This window comes from Eimeria necatrix, genomic scaffold (assembly GCF_000499385.1).
Source record: "Eimeria necatrix Houghton genomic scaffold, Enh_scaff134, whole genome shotgun sequence".
Taxonomy (NCBI): domain Eukaryota; phylum Apicomplexa; class Conoidasida; order Eucoccidiorida; family Eimeriidae; genus Eimeria; species Eimeria necatrix.
The window spans coordinates 1-27,994 of NW_013652089.1; the positions used below are offsets into that span (position 1 = coordinate 1).

Below are 27,994 nucleotides of genomic sequence, written 5' to 3' on the forward strand. Positions count from 1 at the left end.
AACGCGGCTCGGGAGATGCAGCCCAGTACCTCGTGAAGTGGCGCGGAGCCCCTGAAGATCACGCCACATGGGATCCAGCACATCACCTTACTGGCTGCCCGGCTTTGCTGCGCGCTTGGCGCCGCCGCCAACGAAGACGTCTTCAGGCTCGAAACAACATTGGTCCTTCCGAAGCGTAGACGTACGGGTCCGCCACGTTCCAGCTCCTACAGCACGGGCACCCTTCAATGAGGAGGGGTGAGGGAGCGCTGCGCACCGCGTGCGCTCACGACGTCAGCTTTAGAAGAGCACTGAGATAGCAAAGGCAAAAATAATGTGTTTTGGGGTAGGTCTCTTCATTCCGGCAAGGGGGGAAGTTGTAGTGCACAGGCACTACAATGGAGCTGGCTAGTGTCCTAGAGATGATAGCTAGCTAGCGACCTACACGGGGCCGCGACACTGGAGGAGGACAGGACCCTCTCAACAAGAAAAAAATAAGAAAAAAAGTCAGTCAGTTCTAATGAATACGTGAAATGTGCGGAAATTGTGTGGAGACTGGGGCTGGCGATAGCGCCGGCGCCCATGCGGACCTCCTCCCCATAGGGCCTAGGAGGTGAGCTCCGAGAAGGGGGCGAATCGACGAGACAGATTTGAAACACTTAAGAATTGTCGTATTTCGATGGAATAAAGCTATAGAGTCCGAGAAATGTGTCTATGCTAGGCGTAGTTAGTAGACCTGCTCGAAGGGCAGGAAGCAGCGTAGTCGCAGCAGTAGGCGCCGCGCACTACAAGTTGTGTTCTGCTCATGATGTGCATACCTGATATAGGCAGGCGTGCTAACTATTTGTTATAAGCCATCCTGTTGTAGGCTCCCTGTAAGTAAATTGGTAGCTCGGCATGTCAGAGTCAAGATGTAGGATCTCGCGCCGCACCTTGAGCAGCTCATCTCCAAGCGAGACGCCTTCTATGATACTGTAGTACACTGCGTTCTCTTTGGCGCCTACGAAGCTCCACTGCCCACAACTCGGGAGTTCTAAGAAATATTCTCTGCTACCGACGCATCGGTCGTGTAACGTCTACAAATGTATTAAAAAGACCGTTTTGTTTCGAATTTTCAAACCCACATTTTCATGAAAGTCGTTTCTTCTTGTTCTTGCTGTGCTGGTCCGGTGAGGATGTGACGCGCACCTGTCCCGGCGTTGTCGGCAGCCCCAATCTTCCAGTGTTCGCAGGCATTTCTAGTCCATACATGTTAATTTGTTGATAAATTGCATTTGTATTTCACTAGTAAGGGGCTACAGCGCTCAATCCGCGTCTCAACCTCTTATCTGCCTATAGGTCATCAGCTAACTATCCTCTATGGGTCACCAGCAAGCCCCATTGTAGTGCCTGCGCACTACAAGGCCTGCACCGGTCGCTATCGCCAGCCACAATTTCCAGGTATTTACAGGCACGTCTAAAGTATACATGCTAATTCGCCGGCAAAGTGCCTTACTTCGATCCTAGTAAGAGGGTCCTGTCCTCGTTCCGTATTATGACCTCTTGTAGGTCACCAGCTAGCTATCTTCTATAGGTCACCAGCAAACCCTATTGTAATGCCTGTGCAGTACAGGACCAGTCGAGCCATCAGGCTTGCTATCCAAGCCAACGGACCCCGTCGGCGCCAGGAAATCGAAAATCGCCCTGGGGGAACTCATGCGAGCTGCTGCGAGTACCAGGGTCGCGGACACCCGGCACGTGTCTGGCCCAGCAAGAGAGAACGTAACAAACGTTCCGGGGAAATATGCAAGAAGTGTGGCGGTGTCGGACTCTATGCTCGGGATTGTCCTACTTACGAACGAGGTCGGACCGAGCCGGAGGACAAGAGCAGTAGGCAGCCCACACGTCCTAGCAATGAGAAGACGGAAAGATTAAACAAGGGGGCCTAGGCGTGGTTGGAGATGAGCGTTCTAGGCCGCGTAGCCATGGCAAAGGGATGATGTGTGCGGTAGCGACAGGCCACAATGTCATTCCAGTCTCCCTTCAGTGGGGAAACCAACTCCTCAACACTGCGGAAGGAACTGATACGAGCAATGGGCACGCGGAAGGGACTCAGCCGCTTTCGGAAACGCGGTGGGAGTCTGAGTCGTCATCGATCCTGAGTGAAGAGGCTCCGGGCGCGACGACGGCTAGCAGCAGGAAGTCTGCAGAGGCAAGAGAAGACAGCTACAGGCCAGACTCAACAGAGCTTGCGCCACACTGGTGGCGGGAAACTTGCATGAGAGAGCCTTGCGACCAAGGGGGAGCACTGCGCTATGCGGGTGCGACAGCGGTGCTTCGCGTTGAGCTCGCAGGTAGTCTGTGTGAAACCTTCTTGGACACTGGGGCTTCAAGAAGTTTCATTAGACCCAAAACAGTCGAACGACTGCAGCTCAAGGTGCAGAGACTTCCAGAAGAGCATAAGTTCACTGTAGCTACAGGTGAACAATTACGCATTGATCGGGTTATGACGGGATTGACGTTGTGGTTCAGACATGCACGCTTTTCCAGGGACTTCTTAGTGGGAGCCGTTCCCTATGACTTATTTTTGGGTTTGGATTGGCTGACGAAACATAAGGTGGCCTGGTATTTCCAGTCCGACAAGCTCCAAACCTATGTGAATGACCAGTGGTGCGAGTTACCGGTCGTTGGGACTGGTGAAGCAAAGCTGCAAGGTAACAATCCCACTGTAGTCCACCCAAGGACCCCGGCAGAGCAAGCATACGAGATATTGGCCAAACAAGTGGCGGGTATGTCAACGGAGGAGGCAGCTATATTCCTACGCCCGCCACATAAAAGGCATAAGACCCACGCGAAGACTAAGGCGAAGGCACGGATCAAGTCGCTCATTCGTCAGGCGGCGGCTGACACGAAGAGTCTCAGGGCACCATTGCGCGGTTTGCACCTCATACTGGCTTTGCCCGAAGCCGGTTCGGCGGTGCCCCCAAGGCTCTCGGATGAATGGCCAGGCGCGCTTTGCTGCAGGTTACTTGGGAATCAACCCACGTCCTTCGGCTAGGGTAGTCCTTTTGCCTCCACCGCCTTGACGGCAGCGGAGGGTGAAGAGGAGTCGCCCTGGCCTGTGGCAAAACTCGAGCACACTCCATTCGACGAATGGATAAATTCGACAGAGGCGCAGGCTATTCCATGTGAGATTATCGAGGTGTTGCAGGAGTATCGAGCGGTCTTTTCCGATACCTTACCTAAGGGATTACCGCCGAAACGCCCTCATGATCACCATATCCTACTGGTGCCTGGAAAACTTCCATCGAAATCTGCGATATACCGTATGACCCCAGATCAGCTCACATTCCACAAACAGGAGATAGCCAAATTATTGGACAGTGGCCGCATTGGACCAACATATTCGCCTATTTGCTCTCCTACGATCATGGTGGACAAACTTGATAATGGCTCCGGGGAGCGGAAGATGCGCATGGTTGTTAATTAGCAGGCTCTAAATGCCCTTATGATAGCCACTGATTTTCCACTACCTCCCATTCAAACCATTCTGGAGATGCTGGGAGGCGCCAAGTATTTTTTCACTTTGGACCTTGAAACAGGATTCCATCAGGTTAAGGAAGACCGTTGGAAGACGGCTTTCCGTTCGGTTATCCGGCTCTTCGAGGGTGCTCCAGCTACGTTCCAGGCCAGCATTAATGCCTATCGACAACCCTTTTTAGGGCAGGGCATTATGGCGTACCTAGATGATGTACTTATCTATAGTCCCTATCTTTCTTGACACGTTCCCCTCCTGCGACAAGTCCGAAGTATTTTTGAGACATCAATTCTACCCAAAATTCCACAAATGCAAGTTCACAAGGCAAACAAATACATATTTGGGTTATACCATTTCTGCTGCGGGGATCAAACCTGTAGAAGACAAAATTGAAGCCATACGGCATTGGCCTGAGGTGCTGAAGAACGAGACGCAGGTGCGCCAGTTCATCGGTACCATAAATTACTGCCATATGTTCATGGGACCGGAATATGCAGGCGTCGCCCTGCCGCTCGTTGCTATTACGCGTAAAGACGTTAGTTTCAAATAGACAGAGCTTCACACGCAAGCGGTGCGGCTGCTCACACAGCGCTTAATGGATTTGACTACATTACAACTCCCTGACTCCACGAAGTCCTTCGCGTTGTACATCGACGCCTCTAGTTATGCGATCGGAGCAGTTCTGGAACAAGACGGCAAGCCCATCGGCTTCCTCAGCCAAGTCATGAACCGCGCACGACAGAGATACTCGATCTACGATCAGGAACTCTTGGCGTTGGTCACGGCCCTGGACAAGTGGTCACGTTTGCTCCATGTTTCCAAGGTAACGGCTTGCACTGATCACCAAGCTCTCACCCACTTCCAACGACTCCAAGCATCGACGCCTCTGAGCGGACGCACTGCTCGGTGGTTAGACTTCCTGACCGACTTCCCGGATTTGCACATCACTTATGTTCAAGGAACCCGCAATCAAGTGGATGATGCCTTGTCTCGTCGTCCCGGTCTTCCTCACACCTGCTCGCACGACACGCCACAGACGCCACTGATGCTTGCAGTAGAACAAGCGCGCGCGGCTCCTCGCTCTCGTGGTCGGCCCGACTCGATCCTTGTCATGGTCGACTGCCTCACCAAGATGGCTCATTTCGTTCCTGCAAAGAAGTCATTCACAGCAGCAGACACCGTGGAGCTTCTCGCAGACCGTCTTATTAGCTACCACGGATTTCCAGAGGTACTCATATCGGACCGCGACCCCCGCTTCCAGTCGGATCTCTGGCAACAACTCTGTAGCCGCTTTAACATCAAACGGTACATCTCCTCGTCTTACCAACTCCAAAGCGACGGTCAAACTGAACGGATTAACCGCACACTCGAGCAGATGCTTCGTACCTACATCCAATCTGAAAAACGCGAGTGGGAGCGTTTGCTTCCGGCCTTGGAACTTGCTTACAACAGAACCAGTCATTTATCCCCTGAGCTTTCGCCCTTGGAGGTCATGATTGGCGAGAATCCGTTGACTGCTGTGAACCTTGATATCGTCGGCGCGTTAGCTCCTACGCTCACTTCTCCGATGACTAAGCTTTCCCGGCAGCTCTGCGATAGAGCACAGAGCCACATCCTGATGGCAAAATGGCAGCAGAAGTACTACGCAGACACAAAACGCCGAGCCGTGTAGCATGCAGTGAGAGACAAGGTCTGTCTCAGTAGCAAGCACTTACCCCATTCAACAGCTGCCCTAAGTTCGAGCCCCGTTACCGGGGACCCTTCGAAGTCATAGAACGCATAGGGACCGTCGTTTACTGTCTCGCTCTGCCTCCCAACGTTTTCCACGTTTCGCAGCTAGTTCCCCACCGCCCCCGCCCTCCCGACTTGGTTCTCCCTGAAGCCGACGCTGCCTGGCCTCCTATCCGCGGGGCAGCAGGAAATCCAGCAGGGGAGTATGGATTATATTATGGGCCAACGCGGCTCGGAAGATGAAGCCTCGTGAAGTGGCACTGGACCCGTGAAGATCAAGCCACATGGGAGCCCGCTCACCACCTTACATGCTGACCTGCTTTGCTTCGCGCTTGGGCTTCTGCTAACGAAGACGTCTTCAGGCTCGAAACAGTCTTGGTCCTTTCGAGGCGTACAGGTTTGGGTCCGTCACCTTCCGCCGCCTGCAGGATGGGCAGCCTTCAACAAGGAGGGGAGAGGGAGCGCTGGGCATCGCATGCGCTCACGGCGTTAGCTTCAGAAGAGAATAAAAATTGAAAAGGCAAAAAATAAGGTGTTTTGGGTAGACCTGTTCAGTCCGCCAAGGGGGGAAGCTGTAGTGCACAAGCACTACAATAGGGCTTGCTGGTGACCTATAGAAGAGAGCTAGCAGGCGACCTCCAGGAGGTCATAACGCCGAACGAGAACAGGACCCTCTTACTAGGATCGAAGTAAGCGGATTTGTCGGCAAATTCGCATCTATACACTAGACGTGCCTGTAAATACCTGGAGATTGTGGCTGGCGATAGCGCCGGCACCGGCGCAGGCCTCCTCTCCACAGCGCCTAGGAGGCGAGAACCCCAAGGGGTGGGATCTTCAAGAGAACAGATTTTGAAAAACTATAAATAACTGTATTTCGTGATGTTTGGACTACTGTTTCGAGGAAATGCACCGAAGGTAAACGGTTATCGTAGGCCCGTACTCAAGGGGGAAGGCAGCAGCGTAGTCGCAGCAGTAGGTGCTGTGCACTACACCACTGATCACGGACCACTACACGGTCCTCAGCCGTTGGCGTCCAGGCAAAGTACCAAAACACTGTGGGCAGATTATGGCTTTAGACTAAAAGATGATAAAGCAATAAAACAAGCAATAGACAATAGAAATGCCGAGGACTGGCTGCACAAGGTGGGTATCTGTAGTGCGCAGGCACTACAGTGGGGCTTGCTGGTGACCCATAGAGGATAGCTAACTGATGACCTATAGGCGGTTAAGAGGTTGAGACGCGGATTGAGCGCTGTAGCCCCTTACTAGTGAAATACAAATGCAATTTATCAACAAATTAACATGTATGGACTAGAAATGCCTGCGAACACTGGAAGATTGGGGCTGCCGACAACGCCGGGACAGGTGCGCGTCACATCCTCACCGGACCAGCACAGCAAGAACAAGAAGAAACGACTTTCATGAAAATGTGGGCTTGAAAATTCGAAACAAAACGGTCTTTTTAATACATTTGTAGACGTTACGCGACCGATGCGTCGGTAGCAGAGAATATTTCTTAGAACTCCCGAGTTGTGGGCAGTGGAGCTTCGTAGACGCCAAAGAGAACGCAGTTTACTACAGGCCTGCTCCCCACAGGGCCTAGGAAGCGAGAACCCCGAGTGGGGGGATTTTGAGGAAAACAGATTTTGAAAAAAAACTGAGTACATGTATTTCGTGATACTTGGACTACTGTTTCAAGGAAATGTGCCCCTAAGATAGCTGTCTACCTTCGGTGCATTTCCTCGAAACAGTAGTCCAAACATCACGAAATACAGTTATTCATAGTTTTTCGAAACCTGTTATCTTGAAAACCCCACCCCTTGGGGTTCTCGCCTCCTAGGCCCTGTGGGGAGGAGACCTGCACCGGTGCTGGCGCTATCGCCATCCCCAATCTGCGGGTATTTACAGTCACGTCTAAATTGCCTTACTTCGATCCTAGTAAGAGGGTCCTGTCCTCGTTGTGTTATGATCTCTTGTAGGTCACAAGCTAGCTAGCTTCTATAGGTCACCAGCAAGCCCTATTGTAGTCCCGGTGCACTACAGATATCCTTCAGAGTCAAGGGCTGCGCTTCAGACGGTCTGAAACACAACCCTCCCATCTCCCGTGTTTGAGCCACGACTTCCTTGTGAGAGAAAGAAAACTTCGACGGGCTATAGAAGTGCCTGACAGGCGTCGTCCATCACTTATTGTTTACTGGTTAATCAGTTAGGTTTACATGTGCTGGTGGTCCAATTGCTCTAGGTTGCAAGCCAGTGCATTTTTGCATTGCGCACATTAAGGTGGTTTCTCCGATTTTGTTTCTAGCCGAACTGATCCGCAGAAATAAGGTATTCAGCTCAAGGCAATATGCTGCCGACGGGGGACGAGCTGTGAGCCAGCCCAACGCTGCAGCGTGTTTGTTTGTCCACGTTCTGTGTCACAGCGGCGTTGTACGAGTATTCCAATGCCGAACGGAGTCATTTTCACTCAGGCCATCCTCATGGACGTGACTTATAGACGTGAATAATGCATTAAAACAGCAGCAATAGGCTTTGCCGGGTTTCGCAAAGTTAAAACTATCTTCGAAAAGCTAGGCCTCTCTAGATAGGTCCGATGCACGAGCTCGGTATCTTAGTAGCATTGTTTCAGTTCCATCTTCGTAAGCCTCAGCTGTGCTACTGTGAGACATGTTCTCTAGCTGCCGTCCATTCCGTGGGGCAGCAACTGTGCTGCCGGTGGAGTCTCTCGCTACAGGCGGAAATAGACAAGAAAGCCCTGCACTTGCTCAGTTTCCCTCTTCAACGCTACAATTCCCTTGAGCTGATGTCAATTTGACTGGCATCGATTCGGATCGTGAACGTAAGGGTCAACTATGTGGGTTTAAGAAATTTTCGCGTGATTTACCGTAGTGCACTAGCGGACTTGATGGTGCCACTACGTGTAGACCTGTGGGCTTCTTTGCTAGATATATCCTCAATAAATCACGCGAAAACCTCTTATATCCAATAATTAGCTTCAAAATCACATATCACCGGGCCTGACCCCCAAAGGTGGGCTGGCGCTTCGGCATCTTAGTGACTACGAGACGCTGATGGGCAGTTGGCACTCGTCGCCTGCTGACCCTATTCCTTGCCTAATTGATCTTATTTAATACTAATATTACATTATATTGTGCTCCTTCCACGGAATAGGTCACTATATGCTCACTGGGGTAACCAATGTAGTGCCTGTACACTACAGCTGCCCCATGCCAGCGCCAGTACCTAAATGCAAAGCACACTAGGCTTGAAAGCCCCAGGTCTAAGTCCCTTCCCATGTAGCTCACTTCTGAATATAATTCGAGTCCACATATTTTTACATGGCCCTGAAGGCCGTTTTGGGGCTGCCTTGTGCTGCGTACTGCGAGACCCCCATGGAGAATACAGTTGTTACCTCAGTGGCTTGTGAAGGCTGCCGTAGGCGACTGTTTTGTGCTTACTTTGCGTTCTAGAAAGTCTCTTAGATAGGCATTAGTCAAAAGCTGTGTAAAATTTGCTCAAGAGTTATTGACCCTCCTTGTAGAGCAGCCGCAACCTGTTCTGCTCTGAATGCGCCTTGCAGCGTTGAAGTCTCATACAGCCACCAAGTGAACCCTCAAATACACGGATTGTGTACTGCACCGCATGAACACAATGATCTAGTTGGAACTTTATCTTACCGCTGACGTATGGTTGCTTCTGTGGCTGTGTGCTACTGTCCAACCTGCATCAATCCATAAAGTCTCGTTAGACTCATTATGGAACTTTGCTCGATTGACCTCCAAATTAAACTGCCACTGATTGCTGTATTCGTTAAGGACCAAAAGCGAGGAGCCAAGTGTTGCGCAAATGCCAAAACGCAGTGTACGGTGCAGGTGGGAGGTAGAGCTGAAGCAGAGATAAAACTGAGTGCAAAGTACAGAAGACTATATACAAAGGCTAGACGAGGCGGTGGCGGGCCGCGCCTCTCATCAATTGGGAAGCAGGTGGGGCTGGAAGTAAGTAGATGCAGCTAGCCGTAAGTAGACGTGTGCTGGCAGCGCCTTGGCGTACTGAGTAGCCATGATTCGGATAATACAATAGCTTCAGACGTGGAGGAGAAGCCGCCCCTGACAAGACATTAGCGGGCCTAGCCTCTTATTCCGCTGGCTTTTACTAGTCCTCATTTAGTATCATCCCCGTATTTTGTTCAAAATTGTAAATGAAAGTCGTCTGGCACGACAGCGCCGTTTTCGTTCGGGCCTGAAATGGGGCTTGCTGGCAGTGCATGTGTGGTTGGTGTTGACTGTCGCCTGCGGTGTGTGCCTCCGCTTTTGCATCTCTGCTCTAATTATGCAGTTTTTCCCACCCGTCATTCTCTTGTTAGCAGTGCTATTTTCAACAGAAGGCTACCTTGCTGGCTTTGCTGCAGCTGGCTCTGTGAGCGATGAACCCAGCCGGTGAGTGCGACGTAGGTCGTTCTCCTAAGCACTATTTTGGCTCATTTAACAGTTTGAAAACTGAAGCATCAACTATTTCACCGCCAGCGTCTGGTTTTCTGTCGCATGTCGTAGAGGGCAGCGAGGGAACGGAGGGGACCCTGGCTAGCCGTCCTGTGAACGACGAAGGCGCAGGAGCAGCCAACGAAACAGGGTCTTCAGATGCAGCAAATTCTTCAGAAAAGAAGGAATGCCCATGTAAAGGCTCAGACATCTCTTCAGCAGAGGAGGGAGCCAATATCGTGCATGCGCAACGGTTAGGAATCGATATCCCCGTGGATCCCAATGATGAAGAACTCTCCTTTCAGGCTTCCCGAATTTTCAGAATTGAAAACCTCAAGGAGCTCAAAAGACTGAGAGTAAATACAGATAGGCGTTAGACGAGCAGCAGACGCAAAGCAGCAACGAGACAGCCAGACACTCGAGACAGACAATCACGGGTAGATACACGGCAGCACACACGAAGCAGCAGAGTACAGCACTCAGCGGTGGAGCATTGTTCGGTGGTTACTTTTTAGAGACGAAATCCACGTCAAGTTCGTCAAGTTCCTGTGGCGTTGCTCCTTCCGCTGGTACCTTTGCTTTCTCTGAACAGAGGCTTGAGCTAGTTGCAAATGAAGTGACTGTTATTGAAGGCTTGGAGGAGCAAGGCCCCACCTTGGAGGAGCTGGTTCTTTATCAAAACCACATCAAATGCATAGACAACATTCGGCACCTAACAAATCTAAGGTGGCTCCCATTTCTTCTACTAGCCCCAACTTCGGCCAACTAAAAGGCGCAGCATGTCATAAGTGTAGCACACATTTGCCTTGTTGTTTCTCTCTTCAGGATTTTGGATCTATCTTTTAACGGAATAAGACGGATTCAGAACCTCGAGACACTAGTTAACCTGAGGGAATTGTTCCTCTCGAATAACAAAATTACTAAGGTGCTGCCCCCCACAGGCAACAGCACACGCAGCAGCAGCAACAGCAGCAGCAGCAGTCAAGAGCGTTGGCTATTCGGTGCTGCGTACGTTTGGCTGCGCGTAGATAGAAGGCCTCTCAACTCTGACGGAACTGCGCATGCTAGAGTTGGGGTCCAATCGAATTCGCTTAGTGGAGGGCATAGAAAATCTCACAAAGCTCACGGAGCTGTGGCTAGGGAGGAATAAAATAACGCGCTTGGTGGGTTGTGTCTGCTGCATCGCTACATTATGTACTAAAGCTAGCGTATGTTACGGCCTCATTGGTATGTGTACCTTTAGAGAAGGACTGGTGAGTGCCGCTGGATGCCTTCAATTGTTGAAGGCTTAGATTAGAAGTTTTGGATAACTCAGGCTTGCCATTCGGTGGAGGTTTGCGTTGCGGGGCACCAGCCCGCTATGTGGGGACCCAAAACGGTCTTCGTTTTAGCGAGTGTCCTGATGAAGTGCCCTCTATGCCAACAGCCCCGTTGTACATAAGCTACTGCCGCATTTTCTGCTACTGGTGGGGCAGACTGCTCCTGGAATTGTTGCGAGGTAGTGAAAGTTTTCGCTATCACTATGCAGTTGTGGTGGTGTCTCTCTGTGTTGGAGACTCCTTAGGAATTGCCGTCTTTGCCCCTGCTAGGCCGTGTCAGCCTGCAGTCCAACCGCATCGAGGAGTGGAATATCGGGTTTTTTGAAAAATGCCCGAAACTTCGAGAATTGTACTTGTCGCACAACAATCTCCCGTCCCCGCCCGCAGAGATCAACCGACTGGTAGCTTAAACAGTTCTTTTCCCTGATATTGTGCAGCTGTTTTGCCTTTTCCTCTTTTCTCGTATCACAGGGAGCTGTAAGTCTGCATGCAGCTGGCTCGGTGCGTTCCTTCCGTGAGCGTTTCTTGCTTTTATAGAAAGAAGCGTATATTCTTCGGTTGAGCCTTCGGGCTGGCGCTGCTGCAGGAGGAACTGGCGGTTCTTGATTTATGTTGCAACAGAATCGACGATCTGGAAGCTGTGGCGTCACTTTCGAAGCTGCAGGACCTGTGGGTGAGGTACAGGCCTTTCCTGTCTCCGCTTTTCTTGCAGCTTTCTTGTCGGAGTCTTTCGTCCCTTCTTCAGGCCTGTAGATGGCGCCGAGGTTTATGTATAGACGACTTACCTGTGCTACTATGGGTTTTGCTGCAGCTGAATGACAACAAGCTGGAGACACTTGAAAAGATCCGCTGTTTGCAAGTTCTTCCATCTTTGGATACGCTGTACCTTGAGCGGAACCCCCTACAGGCCAATCTGGGTCCAGGGTATAGACAGGCAGTTACAGACCTCTTGCCGCGTACGCCTTGTCTGCGTACGGAGCTGTCACCACGATGGTTCCAAGGTTGCTGTTATTGGTATCCTAGTTTAATACTTTACATGCAGCGTCCGTGCAATTTGTGTTTATAATAAATAGTATTATTACGCACTTCATGTCATCCTGCAGGACTCTCGCAGTTGGATGCCATTTCCCTTAGTGCTACCGTCCACATTGTGCAGCATGAAGGGAACGGTGAGGACCGGGGTTGTGCTGGTTGCTTAGCGCCTCTGCGGCTGTGGCTTCACAGCGGCATGAGGTCCAGGGTAATGGCAGCTAAAGAGTCTATACTGGCAGTTAATAACTTCCTGGATGGAGTTTATACTGGCAGTTACTAACTTCGTGGGTGTCTGTTCTGCGGCTGTGTTCCGCAGAATCCCGAGTCAAGCCAATATTAAAGCGCTGAATTCCTCATTTTCCCGCTATCTCACTGCTGTTTCTTAGTTGGACATTGTTTTTCCTCCCATGCGTTGGGTGGCAGATATGAAGAGTGCATCTGGTGATGCTATTAGAACTAAGTGAAAGCTAACACTTGACACCAGAGCGGACGCCGACGGCTTATAGTAAAGAGAAAGGAACTAGCCTTCAGCAAGCTTTACTGACGCAACCTGCGTACCTTATAGATGGGAAATGGACCTAGGCAAGGCTGTGTATGAGATCTTCAGTGCACCGTAGAGGGTAGTTGCCATTGCGAGCGCTTGCAAGGGGTGCAATAGGAGCAGCACGTGTGGCAACAGAGAGCGTATGCTAATGAGCCCTGGCTTCACTACGGTGGATGCATGCAGACAGACTAGGGAGCTTCTCTACCAGTGTAGCGCTTCGTACTTTTTGCTTGTTTCGTGGCATTTTTTGACCAACGGACGCTGGCCGACTACATAGGTGTCATTTGTAGACTCTAGTTATTGAGTTGAAAACGAGGAAACGAAGCCTCTGAGGCTCAGTTCCCCGGAGTCCCGTAGTACACTGTATTTTTTAGCTGGTTGAGTTTCCAGACAGTTCCACTAAGTTTTCGGGCAAAGCCGGGATGTTCACACTAGAACTAGTGTCAGTGGGTACCCGGATGTTAGAATTTGAGCTCGGTTCGTGTACCAGAAGCTTAGCATATGCTGAGTTCACGAGGTTCTCTTGCACAGAGGCAGGCTGTTGAATTTCCTTTGGTCCTCTGCCGCTTGAGACGTCTTACTTGACTTTCGTTAGACGTGAAGCGTCCTAGCTTTTTGCTTGCTAGAACTCTTGCCTCTCTGTAGCTACTTGGAACTGCCTAGAACGTCTCGGTCGGCGCATTTTAGAGCCCGCTTTGAGCGTGCTCCTCTTCAAAAGTGTTCGTCGTTTTTGGTCAATATGGGGAAAGTGTTGAGCATCCCACGGGCTCGCGTGTCGCTCGCCCGTGGACTTCCTGGACCTGGAAGGCTATCACGGGGCAATGTGGCCGTCTTAGTAGACCACAGTGTGAAACCCCAGGCTCCATCAGGGCATTATTGTGTGTTTATGAGTTGGCGGCGATAATTTAGGGCTGCTTACCGACTCTTTGTCCTTCTTTGTGGATAGTAAGTTTCAATGCTTCATGATGTAATGGGACTGCTCAAAATAATATGCTGCTGGCGTTTACACATCAGAGCGCTTCGAGTAGTCAGCGTACACAAATATTTGCGGCTTTGGCACATGAATTCTCATACGTGGTACTATAATAATTAAAGTGTGAATGATGCCGCAGTGTGAGGTGCCCGTGATGTCACTCCTGCCAAGTGAGCGTGTCTGTGGCAGGTGTAGCTTGCTGATGAATGCCTTGAATGTCTGAGGATTTGTCTTGCTCTTTCCAGGGAACTTAACCCTTTAGAAATAATGAGAGAAATGTACTCACTCTGTAGTGCAGGAGGTGTGGATGCCTTCTGCACTTCTTCCGATCCATCTTCGCACACAAGCTTCAATTCGCTTTACAGAGCACAATCCACGTTCCATAAGCAGAATTGTGGCCTCTTTACTTCCCTTTCAACTCAAAGCTTTGCTAATACCTCTTCTACGCACGGTCCTATCCACGCTCTTAGTGAAACTGACGGTGGTGGTAAGGGAATGAATCGTTAGGCATCTGCCAGGCGCCGCTAAAAGTGCTGCGCGTCAGCAAGGCCTTAAAAAATTCTCTAATTAAGGGACACTGCAGCATGGCACTTTCAGGGGAGCAAATCGACACGGGGCTGCTGAAAAATTTCTCGAGCCTCTTGCGAAACCAAGGGGTAGCAGGAAACAAAAGCGCAAATGCAGGGCCGTCCACAATATTTCGCCAGTGCATTGCTTTCGCTTCCTAAGTAGTCCTTTTTGGTGGACACGCTGGTGATATTTTGCCCTCCAACTGCTGCTTCCTGATGGAAATGCTGTCTGCAATGCGTTGCTAAGGCGCTAAGCTGAAGCACTCCATTTTGTGCGCAGTGGTTAAGTTGTTTTCCCAACCGCATGTCAGCACTTCGTTGAGTTGGGCTGGTATGGCGACAAACTGAGCACGTATTCTCGTCGTTTGCTGAGAACTAAGCTGTAGGCTGCGAGCATCGTCTGCATCTAAGTTTGGTATTTCGGAATGGGCTTTAGCCTTTGCGCCGCGGGACCACCATATTCCCAATAGATCTACAGAGAGTTTGACGGAACATGGGTCAACGTGATCACCAAACAGCAACAGCGAGACCCAGAATGGCGCATAACTCTAATTACCTATCAACGGCGGCTCTTGCTGCGCTTCATATGCGGGAGAAGTAATACGTTATCCCCTTACGACATAAGAAGATACCCCCCTAGGCCTGCAGAGAGATGGCAAGAAAGGCTACTGCCGTGAATGGCCATTTAAAGTTAGCGGAGAGTGTAGTGCCTCTTGTTTAAGCCGTCATCCAGAGACGAAACTCCCAACTAAATTCTTGTGGAGCCTGTGCTTCCGGAGGCGTTGGTTACTTCAAAGACAAAAAGAGGCAAAACAACGACGCATATGTCAAACAAAGACAGTGCACACCTGCACCCCAACACCGCACTTTTCGTGCTCTCTGCGTGCTGTAAATTGGATGCGCACAACTGAATCCTGGAGGCCATGCCGCTGAATAATTTACATAGGAGTCAAGTGAAGGATATAATTGAGAAGCTGTGTACCAAGGAGCACGCTAAACAATGTGTGCTCAGTTGGTAGGGGACATGCCACACCATGACAAGGAAAATTTGCGCCCGGGAGATGAAGCTGTCTAACTAGTGGGCTAGCTAGCGCACACGTCATCACCCTAAGCTGTACAAAGGCCATTTGGCCTGCGATATGGTAGCAGCGGGACCGTGCGGTGTTCCAGCAAAAGATGTTGAGGGTGGTGGACTGTATGGTTGCTGTTCAGCTACTGCATATGGCTCAAGAAGGTGTGCTGCTGCTTCAAATAATCAAGTTTGAGCATCTCATCCGATTGCTGCTGTTGCTGCTGCAAATGAGCTTGCTGGAGGTGGAGCTCTTCTGGCAGTGGCAAGCGCTGCAGCTGCTCCTGCGGCAAAGTGGATCCATAGTCCCATGCCGGACGGGCGTGGACCTGCTGCTGCTCCATTAGGCGCTGCTGTTGCAGTGTTTGTTGCTGCTGCTGCTTCACAACATGTTGATACTGTGAAGAGTCCATCAGCAGGAATTCGTTTTGCTGGTGCTGTGGTATGCCTGGTGGGTGCTGATGTTGGGAAATGAGCTCGCTGGGGTGTACGAGTCGCAGCTTCTGGGGGGCGTTGCTGTGAAGGATACCGTGTGCTGCAGTTTGCTGTTGCTGCAACATCTGCTGCTGCTGCATCTGCCGCAGCAGCTGCTGATTATCCAGCAAGACCGACTCCAGGGTATCTGGGCTGTAGAAGGATGCCCCCGAGAGACCTCCGTCAGAGTTCCTGTTATGCTTCTGTAAGCTAACACTGTTGCAGGCATTGAGTGCTGTTGCTGTTCCTGCTGCTGTTGCAGGAGCAGTGTTCGAATCCTGGGCAGGGAAATAAGCAGCAGAGTGCTGTGGCAAGTACGATGCACTGAGGCCATCGACCCCCCCAGTTGGAAAGCACGCAAGCGACGCCCACTGCTGATGCTCATGCTCCTGTTGGTGCTGTGTATGCTGCTGTTGCTGCTTCTGCGGGTACAGGGAAGGCGGGAACGACGCAGGCACCATCAACATCTGCTGCGGCGCTTGTTGTTGCTGCAGTTGCTGCGAATAAGCAGATGGCAGAAATGAGGGGAAAATCTGTTGATGCTGCTGCTGTTTTTGCTGCTGCGGATACGCAGAGAGCGGGAAAGAAGGAGGCGCCAACGGTATTTGCTTCTGCTGTTGCTGTTCTAAAGTCTCTCCAGAGTAGGGCCAGAAAGAGGCTGCAGTTGTCTTTCGTGTGTAAGTCGGCTGGGCTGCACCCGAAGCTGCTGCTGCTTCGTGAAGAGGCATGGGGGCAAGCGAAAACGATGGCACCGAAAGGTGTTGGGGTGGTCCTTCTGAGGAGATTCTCATTTGCTGTTGCTGCTGCTGCCAAGCGGGCCTCACAAGGGCTGCTGCGGCAAGACTGTGGCGGCTGTAATTGCTGCTCATAGTGTCATGCTGTGGATAGTACAGCAGATTCAGTGTACTTTCATCCTCTGCCTCATCAGCCGCAGCAACAGAAAGAGCAGCAGCCGCAGCGCCGCTGCCGCTGACAGGGTTTTCTAGTTGCTGCGGCCAATTTCGAGATAACGACGTGACTGGAGAAGGCGTAGTCCACCCTGAAGGCTGTTGCTGCTCCTGCTGACGTTTCTGCCTTCTCTCCTGTTGCAGCTTTTCCTGTTGCTCCATCTGCTGTTGCACCTGCCGCTGCAGCTGTTGCCTCTCGGCTCGTTGTTGTTGCTGTTCCCATGCTGCAGCAGCCACCGCACCAACGGTCTGCCTCTCAGGCACTACACTGAGAGGCACTTCCTCGCGTACCCGGTGCAGCACAGCAGGCGCCGTGTTACTCTTAAGCAGATCCTTCAGGTTCTCGTTACAGTGCTGTTGTTGCTGCTGGGGAATGTCAGGAAGCTGCACGCTAGAGGTACCTCCCCTGAGAGAACGCGTGGCAAGCGGCAGCTGCTGCTCGACCTGACTGCGCATCCCCAAGCGTTGGATTGTGGCGGAAGCAGTAGAGTTAAGTCTGCCAATAGATGTTAGGCGCTCCCACGCCTCTTGCCTCTCTGCCTCCAGTTGCTGCTGCAGCATGGGGTCCGGCTTCTGTTGGAGGTGTTTGCCCCTTTGCTCTGCCGCGTAAGACGGGAGGGTCGTTAAGCTCTGAGACCGGGAAGGCATGCTATAAATTGTTTTTCGCTGCTGCTGCTGCTGCTCCTGCTGCTGCTCCCAAGGGCATTGTGGCGGCCTCTGCGGCAGCAGTGGCCGGAGCGAAGCACCCAAAGCGTGGGGCAGGCCTACTCGAACTGCAGGAACAGGCTCTGGCCCTTTTGTCTCGGGGAAGGGCAAAGCAGGTCTGCAAGGGATTGCACCAGAAAGGCGAGCCGGTGCGGCAACGAGGTGTGCCCCTTTTGTAACATCCCTGGTTTGCTGGCTGACGCATTTTGCAGTTGCGGTTTTCCTTGTTGCTGTTGCTTTTGTTGCTGCTGCAGGGCCTGCTGTGGCAGAGGTAGCAGGTACCTTGCAGCGGGGAAGAATGTAGGAAATACCACTGCTGAGAGCGCTAAGGACAACGCCTGAGCCCCTGAGAAAAATACCAGTTAGACTCGAAGCAAGTACTAAAATGTAGTAGGGAAAGAGAACGGCTTTCATTGGTGATGCTTTACCGCACCACCGTCGTATGTATCTATTGAATATTGTCTACGGGATGTGGGTAAGTATATTGATATGTGTACTGTGAATGCACAAAAACAAAATGCATAGGCAATATACGTCTAGTTTTATATGTGCATGCGTATGAGTAAACGCCTGAAACTCTGTAACTGCTCACTGGAGTTGCGTACATGTGTACATTCTTCATATAAAACTAGACGTATATTGCCTATGCATTTTGTTTTTGTGCATTATTTTGCTCACGAACGTTTGTGAGCTCATTCATAGTAGCTGGAGTAGTTGCTGCCACGACGCATTTGCAATAGCCCACTGAGATGTTGTGCACTTGCCTGTCTAGGTGATCTAGGAGGCCCTCCATCACTGCAGCTCCAGGTCCATCCACGACTTTTTCCGCTGCTTCTGCTGCTCTAGCTGCAGCTGCCTTTGCTGCTTCTTCTCCGGCGCTGGCCAGATGCCTTAAAGTCAAATGCAAGCCAGCAGCTGCAGCCTCTCGGGCTGCTGCAGCAAAGGACAGACCCGTACTGCTGCTGCTCGAAGTTGCAGAGGTCGCTTCCCACAGTTGCCTCGTTGCTGAGTTAGCTTGATGCTGCTGCCCCCGCTGTTTTAGCTCTTGCTGGCCGCTGTTGGCGGTACACGCAGGAGTGGCGCTGCGGCTCCTCAACGAAACAGATGGCCGTTGCGGACCTGAGGTGTCTAAAGGCTTTGTCGGCTCCTTTGTCGACGTTTTCCCAGTGCTGCTGCTGTAGCTCGTCATTCGTGTGCAGTCTGCGGTGCTGCTGCTGCTGCTGCCGATGCTGTTGCTATTCCCGCTGTTGTTGGCACTGATGGAGCCGCCGCTATTACTGGCGCTGGCGGTGCTGCTGCTGCTGCTACTGCTGCCGCTGCGCCTCGGGGTTGCTGCGTGTCGGCAGCGCAGTTCGGGCGGAGGCCTGTGCATTTGCATGAGGTACTCGAGTGGCTTCTCAGGAAGCAAATGGTCTTCTGCATCTGATGCGACAGTCTTTAGCAAGAAGTGGTCCAGCCCAGCGGCGCCCTGCAGGAAAGGCAGCAAGACAGTTCACACAAGTGTGTTCAACGTATGGTTTTTCCCAAGCTCAGCACGTAGCAAAACTCAAGAAATGCTGCCCCTGGAGCTTCGCATTGCAGCAACACAAGCAACTTCTGCTGCTACTCTGGTATGCCCAGTTGCTGCCGATCACCTCTACTATTCTCCGGTGCGGGACGTGAATTCTGCAGGCCCCCCTTAGCCGCTGTTGGCGGCTCTTGTCGGCCCAGAATCGAGGGGCGATCGTTGCTGCTGCTGTGTTCCAGGAGTCTTGTTGCTGTTGCAGTAGCTTTTGTTTAGTGAGATGTACAGATAAAAGCTGCTGCTGCACGCAGCCATCACCGACTGCAATCAGGTCTCCTTCCTTTGTAAGTAGCAACAGACGGGCCCCCTCAGCAGCAAAAGCTACGCTGCTCAGCGACAGACGGACTCTCTCTGGGTTCTTCTGTTGGAGGAAGAACCCCACATCCTCGACAAGCTCGAATGGCATGGGGAGCGCAGCAGACCATTCGGGAGAGTCGTCGCTGAAAAGACACCACAATCTCAAGTCCAAAGCCATAAACACAAAGCAGCAAGTGTTAAATAAGCAGCAACGACATCATATGCAGATAATGACGCCAGCTGGAACTCCAGGAAGCAGCTGTTCTCACCTAGTCACAAAAGACTGCACGTCTCCCCAGAGCCACAAATCTCCTGTATCTGATAAAGCTGCACTCGTGATGCCGCCTGCAGAGATTTGCGTGATGTGGAGCGTCTGTTGCTGCGGTTGCTGATGCGGTTTTTGCTGCTGTTGCGTCTGTTTCGGCCGTAGGCCTTCCACAAGAAATGAAGCGTCCGGAATTCGGGCGGGTGGAACCACTGCCATTGCAGGTGGCGCTATGAAACCTAGGCAGTTGTTGGTGTTGCTTCCCCATGTGTACAGGCACTTGGGAGCCGCTTTGTCTTTCGCTTCAGAAGGCGACCCTGAGGTTGTCCCCAGAGAAATCGTATGCAGAGAGCCGCAAGCGACTTGCGAGAATCTGATAAGATAGTCAGCCAGGCACCTGAGCTGCCCACCCCCTTCCTCCACTAAAAATGAGAACCCTGCAGCGTCTGCTGTCACCAGAGCCCCTCTGGTGTCTCCTTTCGGGGCATATCCTAGATCGAACCAGCCCCTCTGACTCGTACTGGTGCTGTTTACGCTGCCGTTTGTAGCGACGATCGAGTGAATTAGTGTAAGCATGCTGAGCGGCACGCAAGAAAGATCAAGCAGCAGTAGTTGTTGGGGAAAAAGAATAATATCGGTCTCCTTTGAGAGGCCACACTGCCCGTGGTTGTTGCTGCCCCACACAAAGAGACACCCTGCTGCCGTTACTGCTGCCATGTGGGAATTACCACAAGCCACCTGCAGCAAATGCTGCTGCGGATGCTGCTGCTTATCAACGAAAGGGGAGAGAAACAGATCAAGAGACAATGGAGTTGGTTGAGACCTGCTGTGCGTGTCTCCATGACCCAAGACACCACTCGCGTTGTGGCCCCACGTGTAAAGACTCCCTGTGATGGTAAGTGCAGCACAGAAGTCAGGGCCACAGCAGACGGCAGAAAATGCTGGACCAGGACGAGAAAGTTCATTTCGGGGAGAGAGTGCACAGCGGCTTCCCTCGAGCAAAGCCGGTAGAAAGACCCGCACTTCTTGCTGCTGCTGTTGCTCCCTGGAACACTTTGCTGCTTCCTGTTGTCCTATCACAAGTTGCGAGCCTGCAGCGGATGTATGTGTCCAGAACAGCGAAAAATCTAGCCAAGAGAAGCGGAGGGCCTCACGTAGCCCGTAGTCCCTCGAGTGGTCAGCGGGATGCCTTCTCAAGATGCCGCAAATGCTGCCGTTGCTGCCGCTGCCGCTGCCGGTGTCCGTGTCTTCCGTATAACCATCAAGGGCCCCCCAAGTAAAGAGGTACCCCTGCGACGTGACAGCTGCGCTGCTGCTGAGCCCTGCTGAAACACTGCGGACCTCCCCAGGTAGAGCCACCACCTGCTGTGGCTGGCAGCAGAACCTGCAGCAGCAGCAGCAGCAGCAGAGCAGGAAAAGCATACAAACAGCAGCAGCAAAACTGCAATACTTAGTCGTTCTTAATTTCTATCAATGCCTAAAGGCCGCAGCAAACCGGCAAAGAGAGCACTAAGAAAGCTGACAAGGGAGCAGCCTTAGCAAGCAGGGCACCCGGCACAACCGACCAGACATCAGTTCCTTTTGCTGCTTTGATGAAGTTGTCGCGTTCTTCTAAAACTGGATCTACGGGGAAGTAGGCCGCCTCCCCAAGCCCAAGGGGCCCTTCTTCATTTAGTCCGCAAGTGAACAAGAGGGGCCGTGGCTGCTGCTGCCACTGCAGCCATTGAAGAACGTGCTCGCAGCATTCTCCCTTCAGTGCATATGGTGGCAGAGATACCGAGTTCTCTTCCACTTCCACATCCTTTACCTGGCTTCTGTACGTTGTTGGGTCGTTTGCTCCTACAGCAGCAGCACTCCCGACAACGGCAGCAACCGCCCATTCTGCGGCCGGGTCCCCCAAGTCTCCTCTGGGGCAGATGGCAGAGCTCCAATGCATAGCAGGTGCCCCTAGTCGCTTTAGGTTGTAGAGGACAACTGCACAGGATACGTGTGGCTGCAGAAGGGGATCGGGTAGGTGGCAGTGACGGTGCTCTGGATATTTCGGGGTGTACGTGCACCCAAAGAGCCGTGAGGCTTGCTCTTGCTGTTTTCTCGCTAGTGGTGATGTAGGGCGCGCCAGTTCAGACGGCGCAAGCACTGACGGCTTGCTCTGCTGCAGTTTCTGCCGCTGGTGAGCAGCAACAGAACTGCTGCTGTCGGCAGCAACAGCGGCAGTATCAGCGGAGTTACAATCGCCTGAAAATCCACTTACGCCTTTGCACTCAGCGGGAAGCACACGCTTATCCACTGAGAGAAGAGGCAGTAGTGGAAGGTGGCGGGGGACGAGATGGGGAGGACCAACTGGCAGTGGGCAAACACCAAGTCTCAGTCGCAGCACTCTCAACAGGTCCGAGTACACTCCAATACGGGCTGTTGCTGCAGCCGCTGTCTCCACCAAGGAACCAAGGATTTCGTTTTTATAAGTGGCGCTGCTGCCGCTGTTGTCCATATTGTTTCTGCTTAATGCAGCATCTGGAATTGCACAGCCACAGTAGGCTATCAACAGCAACAACCAGCTCAGAAGAGAAGTAAACGGGTGGCCTGCTCCCTCTGAAGACACGCAACAACAAAAACGCGAAGCAGATAGCTTAAAGTAAGTAGCTCCTGCAAACGCTGATTCAGCTGCAACCAACCCAATCGCGGCGAAATTGAGACTAGCAGAAACAGTAGCAGCGACGTGTGCTTGCCTTCAAGTAAGGGGCACCCATAATGTTTTTGAAGCAGATCAAGTGAGGCCATCAGCCGTCGCTTAGCAGAGGCAGCGAAGCCGCGTTTCAACCGGCAGAGGCCCCTGAAAAGGAAGCAGAAAGTGCTCTTTGGGGCATGCGCGCTGGAAGGGCTGCGCAGAAACTTTGCCTACAGCGACAGAAACACTACAGCGATACCTAGCTAGCCAGGGCTACAGCGAAGGATAGCCAGCCAGCGAAGTAACTTACAGCACAGCAGCTAGAAGCGACCCCTGTGGACCCCTACGGGCTCCCCCTAATCGGATTCCCTCAACTGCGTTGGAGAGGGCAGCAAACAGATTCAATTGATGCTGCCTTAGGTTGCTGCCGGGAGCACAGAAACCACCTTCTAGACCATAGGGTACAAGACGAGAACCATCGGACTCTGCTGCTTCTGCTGTGGATTGTCTCACAGCGGGACAATCCACCTTCTGCTGTTCTGAGAGCCCGGAGAAGCCGAGCCAGCTGTCGAATTGCAGCAGCAACAACATCAACAGCCGGAGTAAGTGGTCGTCCGCCCATGCCGAGATGCCGTCAAGGCGTCTTCCCAAAACGTACCCCGGCTGTTGCTGCTGATGGGGCTGCTGCTGCTGCTGCTGCTGGATGCGTTGCTCCTGCTCGACGCGATATGCCGTCCACAACTTTGGCTCGGGTGGGGCCAGCGCAAGAAGTAACAGCTGACAAAGAAGGCCACCTCGTAGTGCTGCTGGGGCCGCAGCAATAAATTCAGGGGTCAAAATTTGTTTCACAGCCTCCCCATGAAATCCCTTTGGCGCCTTGAAGGGGTGCGGTAGGGAGGATTCAGTGGGAGCGACTTTCCTGATCAGCGAAGGACGGAGCTGATGCTCTTGGAATGGGAGGGTCCAGGCGGCCAACGCCCCTTGGGCGCCCAACCACCACCGGTCCAGCAAGGGGGCCCCTACCAGATCTCCATCTCCGTGCACTTCCTGGGAGTCCACAAGAGGAGTATCAACTTTAGGAGGATGCAACACCAACTGTGTCAGCAGAAGCACCGAAAGACAAGCTGTGCCATTAGGCAACGGAGGCTTGACAGCCACGCGGCCCCACTGCAAGCACTCAAAAGGTGTTCCAGTTGGCGATCCCGCTGTTGGTACTGGCATTCTTCCTGTTTCAGCACATATCTGATGAGCATGCCTGTAGCGACAAAGGGGTAGGGCGTGGTGCTGCTGCTGCAGCTCGACAAAAAGGACAGAGGGGCTCCTTAAAGCGGCGGAGATGCAGAACCGCAGCAACACGGGCAGCGGAAGCAGCATGGGACTTAAAGCATTAGCTCGAACAAGAGATAACCCAAGCGATAGGCAAACGCGGCGGTGAAACAGGAGCAAGCAGCTCTCACTGATATTTGGACTACATGCTGATGGAGCCGGTACTGCTGGTGCTGCTGCTGGTTGGGCAGCTGCTGCCACTGGTGGTGAAACTCTCAACTTCTGCTCTTGCAGAAGCCGTTTGGCTTCACCTGAAAATGCCCATAAGGCGGTGCAATCAGAGAAGTGTCGACAGACGGAAGTTGCGCTGCAGCAGCTGCAACAGATCTGCTGCTCGTACCGCAGCACCTTCTGCAGAGCGCAGCCTAGGAGGGCACAGGCTGCTGCAGTAGCGATCAACTGTGTCTTGCTGCTGCAAGGAAGCATATGCGACCGCTTGTCCGCAACAGCAGCCGCAGCAGAAGCAGCTGCTGCAGCCGCTTTCCTGTCGCCCCCACACCATTCTGGCAGTTGCATAGGATCTTGATGCAAAAGCACCAGCAGTTCGTCAAACACCAACCACAAGCCGACACCAGCGGAAATTCCTTCTCGCCTTAAAGCAGCTTGTATTGTAGGTCCATCCGTGTGGGGTAATTGCCATCGCAAGAAGGCCTCTGCTACAGCTTTGGCTCGGTTTCTCCAGGTGCTGCTGCATCTGCTACTACTACAGCTGTTACTGCTGCCACTCCCGCTAAACAAACTGCAGCACCGGTTGCACTTAAGAGATGCCTTAGGCAGCACGGCGACACTAGTCGACTCTATGGGCGTTCCAGAGAAACAAGTTGTGGCACATTCGGATGTCCAGACATATGACTCCCCGCAGACGTAGTCGGTAGCGGGTATATCTCCTTCTGCTGCAGCGGCTGCAGCGGCTGCAGGCCACGTGATGGGCGCTGCCGCAACCCTACATCGATGGCAGAATGTTTCCCTGCTCCTGCTACTGCCGCTGCAAAAGTGTTTTAGTTGAGAATCTGCCACGCTGTCGCAAGCACAAGAGTGTTGGCGTACATGAGGACAGCGCTGTATTGGTTGCCAGATGTGCTGTTGCCGCACTTCAACATCATTGACAGCCACAGCGCCTTCTGCTGCCGCTGTTGCTGCCGCTACTGCTGCCCTCAAGAACGCCTGCTGCCTCTGTTTATGCGTTGCAGCTGTAGAAACCTCTACAGGGACAAACGATGGTAGTGCTTGGCCGATTTCAAATACAAGGCCATACATTCGCCGCAGCTGGCACTCCTCTTGGCATTGCTTCTGAAGCTCTTCGTGCTTTCCCTGCTGGTGAGGCTCCCCTTTATTGTTTAATAGCTGCGAGAGGCGTTGCTGTACCATCCAGATCGTGTCTCCTGATGCTTCAAGTGCATCAGCATCAGCGCACAAACCTCCAGCCAAAGCAACTGTTGAGTGGGGAAGTGGCGGCAACGGGTCAGCGACGGCCAAAGGAACCCAAAGTTCGTCTTGCTGCTGCTGCTGAAGTTTCTCATTTATGCCGGTCCTTTCGGCGCCACGCGCAACTGCGGCTGTTGCTGCCGTTGGTGTTGTTTCTACCTCGTGTTGGTATCCCCCTAAAAAGCGCTGCACAAATAGCAGCAGTGGCAGCTGACTATTTACATCACTTTGCTGCTGCTGCGACTGTTGTGCAGGACAAACGAAAAAACGGAGTCCACCCAACTCCAAAAGCAGAAACAAGGGAGAAAGCGGCATTTCCTGCTGACGCCACATTCCTGCTTGTGCTGCCCGCTGCTCCTGTTGCAGCTGCTGCCAAAGCCTGGTGCTCCCGATCAACTGCACTATAACGCCCTGAATGCATACTCCTTGCAAGAGCAGATCCCTCAGACGACGGCGGTAGGCTATGAGGAGTAAAGGGTCGTCTCTTTTGCCTTTGTTGCCACTGTTACTCCCGTTGTCGCATGCACCATCCAGAAACTGCTTAAAATCAGAAAGGAAAAGAGCGACGCTGATCCTTCGGGCACCTGCGAGCACTCGTAATAAGTCTGTCCCTCCAGTGTCCCGTAAAGGACCTACTCTGCTGCCAGGGTCATCGTCCGGTGCGGTGCTGCCCATACGAAGAGCTGTAGGGGGTGTTACTCCTGCTGTTGCTGTTGCAGTGTCTGGGGGTGGACCAGACGCTGGGACATGCGGCTCTTGCTGCTGTTGCTGTCGCTGCTGCTGGCTTACCAACTTGTCGATGCTCCGGCTGCGGAGGCGCCTGAGAGTTGACGCTAGGCCCTGGCGGCTCAGGCTACGGACCACAGGGCCGCTGCTCTGCTGCGGCAGCTGCTGCAGCTCCTGGTGCTGCTCTCGATCTGTCTTCGGCCTTGAAATCCGTCCTCTGCCTCGTAAAAGAAGACCCATTAGCTTTCCTCCGCTGGACTGTTGTTGTTGCCGCTGCGGCTGTGCAGCAGCAGTGTCAAATAAACTTCGAGCTGCCGCTGCAGCAGTGGACATGCTGCTGTAACGGCGAGGCATTGACAACCCGGTGCTACCTGACTGCTGCCGGGGCTGTTGCTGCTGCTGCTGCTGCTGCTGCACCAGAGCATCTGGGGGCTCTGGAGGGAGTCGACAAGCTTCGCAAGTGCATGTCAAGAGCTGATGCAGCAGAGGAGTGGGGTGCTCCTCCTGCTGCAAAAGAAAAGCAATGCATCCTGCGGCAAATTGCTGCAGCTCACGCTGCAGCAGCAGCAACGCTTTCTGCCACTGGATACACCGCAACAGCTGTTGCTGACACAGGTCAGGAGCGCCCTGCTCTTTGGTCATTGGGCTGCTGCTTTTGCTGTTGCTGTCCTCTCGAACTGAACTACAGAGGTAAGGAAGCGGTAGGACGTCAATGACGTGTACAGATAAAGCACAAAAAAGCTGTTGCTCTTCTGCCTTGCTGCCATGCAGATTCAGCTGGAATGTTGCTGCTTCTCCCACGCGGCAGCACCATAGGGCGCGAAGAAGCAGGGCTTCTCCTGCTGCAGTCCACGGCTTTGTGTCTTCCTCCTCCTGTTGCTGCCTTTCCAGAAGCGTGAGGTACGCGGGGTGCAGGTGCAGCAGTAGACGCTGGGACGTGCCAGGCTGGTTGCGGGCTGCTGCTGACGGACGTAGCAAAAGAGAGGGCGTGTGCACTTGGACATCAGCAATGCAGCAACAATGAGCAGGTGGGTATGCGCTGCTGTTATTGCTGCTGTTTCCTTTGTTGCTGCTCCCGCTGCTGTTGCCTCCCTTGATTTTAAAGAAAAGGTGTGTCTTGCTGCCACAGTCTAGGAAGGGTGAAGAAATACGGTGCTTCAGCGATGCGTGCAGGAGCAAAGAGCCAGCATTCTTTTGCTTACCCACTTGAGCTGTATCTGCAGATAGAGTAGCATCGCCTGGCTCTCTACGAGTTCTTTGGACCTGTCGAATAGTTACGAAGCTGAAGGGCGTCTGCTGTCGTTGTTGCTGTTGTTGCTGCGCCCCATCTTTCCCATCACCGCAAGGACCTCCCGTCAGAGGAGGGAGGTCCTCTTGCACCACTCTCAGAAGTGGCCGATACGGCGCACTGGGCAATACTGGTGCGCCCCCTGAAGCAGCAGCATGAGCTGCAGCAGTGGAGGCTCTTGCTGCAGCCGTAGCCTGCTGCAGCTGGGTCTCTCTTACTATGCTCTCGCTCCGAGCTTCGCGGAGCAGAAGCCGTCGGTCTTCCTGTGAAAGATAACTGCTTGGCAGGCCGTCCTCTAAAGTAGGAGGGAACTCGCAGGAAGTCTGCCACGATCCCAAGTCCTCTCGGCTCACGTCGCCTTCTTCGGAGGCCTCAAGCCCGCACATGTTGCAGCAGCACATCTGCTGTGCCTCCTCTGTTGCATCCCTTGCTGTAGTTTCGGCTATTGTTGTGGGTGCTGCCGCTGCTGCTGCTGTTAGGTTGGAGGCAAGGCGCACGTATGGGCAGTCTCCCACTTCCTCCCCTTGCTGCTGCTGCTGCTCCTTCAGCATTGTTAATAGCTCTTGGATCGCTGACCCGAAGAGCCTTTGCAGCCTGAGCCACTCAATCTGCCAAAAGCGGAGAGGCAATCCACCAGCAATCTTGACAACAGCAGCATCTCTCTCTTGCTGGTCTTGCTGCTGCAACAAGCGATAGAATGCAGTGTAGAAATCCTGCCTCCAAAGACAAGCCAGCTTCCACGGGCTTGGCGGGGCACAAACCCGCAGCATCGGCACGCCTGTGGAGTTTGCTTTTGCATACACCTGGGGCCTGCTGGAGCAGCTGCTGCTGACGCAGTTACGCAACACGGGAAGGTCATCCATTTGGTCGAGGCTATGCGGGCATTTCAGCTTGCTCGCAAGAGCCGCAGCCTCCGCTGATGCGGCAGCCCCAACTCTACTTAAAATGATGCGTAGCCGCGAAACTTGGGAGGGATCTAAGCAAACTAGCTGCAGTGCAGGCCTCAACTGAGTTGCCGTTTCCTCCTCTGGAGGGCCCGAAGAGGAGCCCTGGAGGCTTTTTCGTACCCATACTTGAATCGGCGACTTTTCTCCTTGGTCA

General features: G+C 52.8%; 4 protein-coding genes across 4 annotated transcripts; 3 read left to right on the plus strand and 1 right to left on the minus strand.

Annotated features, from left to right (window-relative positions):
* Positions 1 to 1,317: 1,317 nt before the first annotated feature.
* Positions 1,318 to 3,448, plus strand: ENH_00011300 (hypothetical protein; the record flags this gene model as incomplete). The annotated part of the gene is made up of 4 exons (XM_013578869.1): positions 1,318 to 1,419; positions 1,592 to 1,821; positions 2,006 to 2,894; positions 3,051 to 3,448. Coding segments are annotated over 4 exons (1,619 nt in total), but the record flags the coding sequence as incomplete, so codon positions are not given.
* A 643-nt stretch (positions 3,449 to 4,091) lies between these two features.
* Positions 4,092 to 5,168, plus strand: ENH_00011310 (hypothetical protein; the record flags this gene model as incomplete). The annotated part of the gene is made up of 1 exon (XM_013578870.1): positions 4,092 to 5,168. The coding sequence occupies one exon, from the start codon at positions 4,092 to 4,094 to the stop codon at positions 5,166 to 5,168; it is 1,077 nt and encodes a 358-aa protein (XP_013434324.1).
* A 4,482-nt stretch (positions 5,169 to 9,650) lies between these two features.
* ENH_00011320 (hypothetical protein, conserved) lies at positions 9,651 to 12,404 on the plus strand (the record flags this gene model as incomplete). The annotated part of the gene is made up of 10 exons (XM_013578871.1): positions 9,651 to 9,663; positions 9,778 to 10,061; positions 10,298 to 10,431; positions 10,531 to 10,630; positions 10,734 to 10,868; positions 11,270 to 11,425; positions 11,611 to 11,697; positions 11,836 to 11,980; positions 12,128 to 12,193; positions 12,373 to 12,404. 10 exons carry the CDS (start codon positions 9,651 to 9,653, stop codon positions 12,402 to 12,404), a joined length of 1,152 nt encoding a protein of 383 aa, XP_013434325.1.
* Positions 12,405 to 15,354: 2,950 nt separating this feature from the next.
* ENH_00011330 (glutamic acid-rcih protein, putative) lies at positions 15,355 to 27,444 on the minus strand (the record flags this gene model as incomplete). The annotated part of the gene is made up of 6 exons (XM_013578872.1): positions 15,355 to 17,717; positions 18,016 to 18,805; positions 18,972 to 19,341; positions 19,468 to 20,847; positions 21,029 to 22,052; positions 22,476 to 27,444. 6 exons carry the CDS (start codon positions 27,442 to 27,444, stop codon positions 15,355 to 15,357), a joined length of 10,896 nt encoding a protein of 3,631 aa, XP_013434326.1.
* Positions 27,445 to 27,994: the final 550 nt, after the last annotated feature.